At 53.4% G+C, this 5,000-nt stretch overlaps 1 protein-coding gene across 5 annotated transcripts in view; it reads right to left on the reverse strand.

The window, feature by feature from the left end:
* LOC122250339 (uncharacterized) overlaps positions 1–5,000 on the reverse strand; it is a 188,406-nt gene that overhangs the window by 8,245 nt on the left and 175,161 nt on the right. For all 5 annotated transcript variants that reach the window (XM_043011717.2, XM_086541283.1, XM_086541282.1 and 2 more), the window contains one exon: positions 2,636–2,765. In XM_043011717.2, the coding sequence (XP_042867651.2) occupies positions 2,636–2,765 (130 nt within the window). The remainder of the gene's footprint in view (positions 1–2,635; positions 2,766–5,000) is intronic.

Genomic DNA, 5,000 nt, shown 5'->3' on the forward strand with positions numbered 1-5,000 from the left:
TACCTATCCTGCTATCCCCTAGCGTCAAATACCCTATCCTGGCCTCATCTACCTTCCTCTGGCTTCACCTACCCTCTTCTGGCCTTATCTATTGTCTTCCTTCCCCTGGCTTCACCTACCCTCTTCTGGCCTTATCTATCGTCTCCCTTCCCCTGGCTTCACCTACCCTCTTCCGGCCTCATCTATCGTCTTCCTTCCCCCGGCTTCACCTTCTGGCCTTATCTATCGTCTTCCTTCCCCTGGCTTCACCTTCTGGCCTTATCTCTCGTCTTCCTTCCTCTGGCTTCACCTTCTGGCCTTATCTCTCGTCTTCCTTCCTCTGGCTTCACCTTCTGGCCTCATCTATCGTCTTCCTTCCCCCGGCTTCACCTTCTGGCCTTATCTATCGTCTTCCTTCCCCTGGCTTCACCTTCTGGCCTTATCTATCGTCTTCCTTCCCCTGGCTTCACCTTCTGGCCTTATCTCTCGTCTTCCTTCCTCTGGCTTCACCTTCTGGCCTTATCTATTGTCTTCCTTCCCCTGGCTTCACCTTCTGGCCTTATCTATTGTCTTCCTTCCCATGGCTTCACCTACCCTCTTCTGGCCTTATCTCTCGTCTTCCTTCCCCTGGCTTCACCTACCCTCTTCTGGCCTTATCTATCGTCTCCCTTCCCCTGGCTTCACCTACCCTCTTCTGGCCTTATCTATCGTCTATCTTCCTCTAGCTTCACCTACCCTCTTCTGGCCTTATCTATCGTCTTCCTTCCCCCGGCTTCACCTACCCTCTTCTGGCCTTATCTATCGTCTCCCTTCCCCTGGCTTCACCTACCCTCTTCTGGCCTTATCTCTCGTCTTCCTTCCCCTGGCTTCACCTATCCTCTTCCGGCCTCATCTATCGTCTTCCTTCCCCCTGCTTCACCTATCCTCTTCCGGCCTCATCTATCGTCTTCCTTCCCCCTGCTTCACCTATCCTCTTCTGGCCTTATCTCTCGTCTTCCTTCCCCTGGCTTCACCTATCCTCTTCCGGCCTCATCTATCGTCTTCCTTCCCCCTGCTTCACCTATCCTCTTCTGGCCTTATCTATCGTCTTCCTTCCCCTGGCTTCACCTACCCTCTTCTGGCCTCATCTATCGCCTTCCTTCCCCCGGCTTCACCTACCCTCTTCTGGCCTTATCTATCGTCTTCCTTCCCCCGGCTTCACCTACCCTCTTCTGGCCTTATCTATCGTCTTCCTTTTCTTGGCTTCACCTACCCTCTTCTGGCCTTACCTATCGTCTTCCTTCCCCTGTTTTCACCTACCCTCTTCTGGCCTTATCTCTCGTCTTCCTTCCCCTGGCTTCACCTACCCTCTTCTGGCCTTATCTATCGTCTTCCTTTTCTTGGCTTCACCTACCCTCTTCTGGCCTTACCTATCGTCTTCCTTCCCCTGTTTTCACCTACCCTCTTCTGGCCTTATCTATCGTCTTCCTTCCCCTGGCTTCACCTACCCTCTTCTGGCCTTATCTATCGTCTTCCTTCCCCTGGCTTCACCTACCCTCTTCTGGCCTTATCTATCGTCTTCCTTCCCCTGGCTTCACCTACCCTCTTCTGGCCTTATCTATCGTCTTCCTTCCCCTGGCTTCACCTTCTGGCCTTATCTATCGTCTTCCTTCCCCTGGCTTCACCTACCCTCTTCTGGCCTTATCTATTGCCTTCCTTTTCTTGGCTTCACCTACCCTCTTCTGGCCTTATCTATTGCCTTCCTTTTCTTGGCTTCACCTACCCTCTTCTGGCCTTATCTATCGTCTCCCTTCCCCTGGCTTCACCTACCCTCTTCTGGCCTTATCTATTGCCTTCCTTTTCTTGGCTTCACCTACCCTCTTCTGGCCTTATCTATCGTCTACCTTCCCCTGGCTTCACCTTCTGGCCTTATCTATCGTCTTCCTTCCCCTGGCTTCACCTACCCTCTTCTGGCCTTATCTATCGTCTTCCTTCCCCTGGCTTCACCTACCCTCTTCTGGCCTTATCTATCGTCTTCCTTTCCCTGGCTTCACCTACCCTCTTCTGGCCTCATCTATCGTCTTCCTTTCCCTGGCTTCACCTTCTGGCCTTATCTATCGTCTTCCTTCCCCTGGCTTCACCTACCCTCTTCTGGCCTTATCTGTCGTCTACCTTCCCCTGGCTTCACCTTCTGGCCTTATCTATCGTCTCCCTTCCCCTGGCTTCACCTACCCTCTTCTGGCCTTATCTATTGCCTTCCTTTTCTTGGCTTCACCTACCCTCTTCTGGCCTTATCTATCGTCTACCTTCCCCTGGCTTCACCTTCTGGCCTTATCTATCGTCTTCCTTCCCCTGGCTTCACCTACCCTCTCCTGACTTCACTTCGCCTCCCTTAGCGTCCTCTACTCTCTCTTGTCTCGTCTCTCCTCCCCCAGCTTCCTCTAACCTCACCTACCATCTCCTGACCTCAATCTACTCCCAGGTCTTAGCTGGCAGACTCACTTGCACGCCCCCGAACACCCGAACCCTTGGCCTCTTTTAACTTCAGCTGGCCTCCCCTGGCCTCCCCCGGCCTCCCCTAACCTCACCTAACCTCCCCTAACCTCCCCCGGCCTCCCCTAACCTCCCCTGGCCTCCCCTAACCTCCCCTGGCATCCCCTGGCCTCCCATGCCTCACCTGCCTGCGCGGCGAAGTGCAGCGGGGTGTTGCCATCCGTGTCGGGCTTGTTGATGTCGACGCCGGGCATGGAGGTGAGGCTCTCCACCACACGCAGGTACGCGTTGGCGCAGCAGTAGCTCAGCGATGTCTGTAACGAGGCCAAGGAGGTGTCAGGGCTCAGGCGAGTGAAATTCAGGCGTGTGTGTGTGTGTGTGTGTGTGTGTGTGTGTGTGTGTGTGTGTGTGTGTGTGTGTGTGTGTGTGTGTGTGTGTGTGTGTGTGTGTGTGTGTGTGTGTGTGTGTGTGTTTGTGTTTGTGTTTATCTTTATATTATGCGCATACAGGTAGATGAATATACATTAAGCACACACATACACAGACACAAACACTTCCACACATAAGCCCACACACATAAACACACACAAAAACACACACACACGCAAACACACACACACACACACACACAACCACACCCCCGCCCCCCTCCCTTTCCCATTTCAAATATTCATTACGTGCTCGACGGCGCCCCGAGCGGACAAATGCGGCCGGAGCCCCAAGGGCCGGAGACAATGGCGCTCGAATAATATTCTTCTCCCAGTCACCGCGGCCGTGCGCCATATCGATGTTTTCTTCCGTTGTGAGGTTGCAAAAAGGGGTATTGTGCGTCGTATTATTTGCTTTTTAAGTGGCTCTACCCGGTGTGTCTGTTTGTTATTGCGCGTGTTTGTGCAAATGAATATCCAGCATCCAAATAGATGTGAGTAATCATCTTACGTGCTGTTACGATTAATGATGAATCAAAGCTATGTTGCATTCTAACGATGGACGTCCAGCCAGTTTAATACATTCACGTAAATAGTTATACGATCTACACGCGTCGAAGACAGCAACGGAAGAAAGAAAGAAAGACCGTTTCCAGGGAAAGGGAAAAACTGCGGCAACTAATACGTTCTGTTGTCTCCTCCTCGGCCACCACGACCGCAAGACCGGCGGCGACGCTCTCATATTCATGAAGTCTGGTAATCGCTAACGACAGGAGCGCGGAGGGCGACACGCGCGAGCGCTGCGGCTTCCGAAGGGAGGGAGCGACCTCTCCGCGCATTTGCCTCCCTCCCTCCCTCCCTCGGTTCCCCGGCAGGCCTCCCCGCTGAATGTGTGAGGTAATGTTGGAATGTGGGACACGCGAGCCCTCCATTCAAGGCCGCCATGTTTTTTCTGACCTCGAGCTCTTCTTCGGTCGCCAAAAAGGCTCGACGAGGAGGAGTGCACACAATGCGTCGCATCTTTATGAAGTCGTTATTCATACGTCTGCAATCACTCGGGCAGTCCACGGAGAGGGCAGAATGCTTCCGAAGTGAAGCTTTAACAAACGTGAATCAGTCACAGCATGTGTGCGAAGAAACGAAAAAGGGGAAATGCCAATAATTGAAGGAATAAAATAAATAAATAAAAGAAGATAAACCAACTGGTGTACGCCTTAGCTAGCAAGGTCGTGTGAGTGTGCATCCATGCTTAATTATCTTCCCTCTCTCTCTCTCTCTCTCTCTCTCTCTCTTTCTCCCCCTTCCTCCCATTCTCTTTCCCTCCTTGTCTCTCCCCCTCCCTCCCTTTCTCTGCCCCTCCCTCCCTTTATCTACCCCCCTCTCTCTCTCCCCCTCCCTCTCTCTCTCTCCCCTCCCTCCCTTTCTCTGCCCCTCCCTCCCTTTATCTGCCCCCCTTCTCTCTCCCCCTCCCTCTCTCTCTCTCCCCTCCCTCCCTTTCTCTGCCCCTCCCTCCCTTTCTCTGCCCCTTCCTCTCTCTCTCTTCCCACTCCCTCCCTCTCTCTGCCCCCTCCTGCCTCTCTCTTCCCCTCCCTCCCTCCCTTTCTCCCCCATCCCTACCCTTTTTCATCTCCATCTCTCTATCGCTCCTCCTCTCCCTCTCCCTCTGAATTTCTCTCTCTCCCCTCTCTCATCCTCCTCTTCTTCTCTCTCTGAATTCCTCTCTCCCCCCTCTCTCATCCTCCTCTCCCTCTCCCTCTGAATTTCTCTCTCCCCCCTCTCTCATCCTCCTCTCCCTCTCCCTCTGAATTTCTCTCTCCACCCTCTCTCATCCTCTCTCATCCTCCCTCTGAATTTCTCTCTCCCCCCTCTCTCATCCTCCTCTCCCTCTCCCTCTGAATTTCTCTCTCCCCCCTCTCTCATCCTCCTCTCCTTCTCCCTCTGAATTTCTCTCTACCCCCTCTCTCCCTCTCTCCTTCTCCCTCTGTGCTCTCCTCTCTCTCCTCTCCCTCTCCCTCTCCCCTTTTCATCTCCCCCCTCTCTCATCCTCCTCTCCTTCTCCCTCTGAATTTCTCTCTCCCCCCTCTCTCATCCTCCTCTCCCTTCTCTTTTTTTCTATCTCAC

Source organism: Penaeus japonicus, unplaced genomic scaffold (genome assembly GCF_977035675.1).
Source record: "Penaeus japonicus unplaced genomic scaffold, GWHDUDI00000001_assembly GWHDUDI00000010, whole genome shotgun sequence".
Taxonomy (NCBI): domain Eukaryota; kingdom Metazoa; phylum Arthropoda; class Malacostraca; order Decapoda; family Penaeidae; genus Penaeus; species Penaeus japonicus.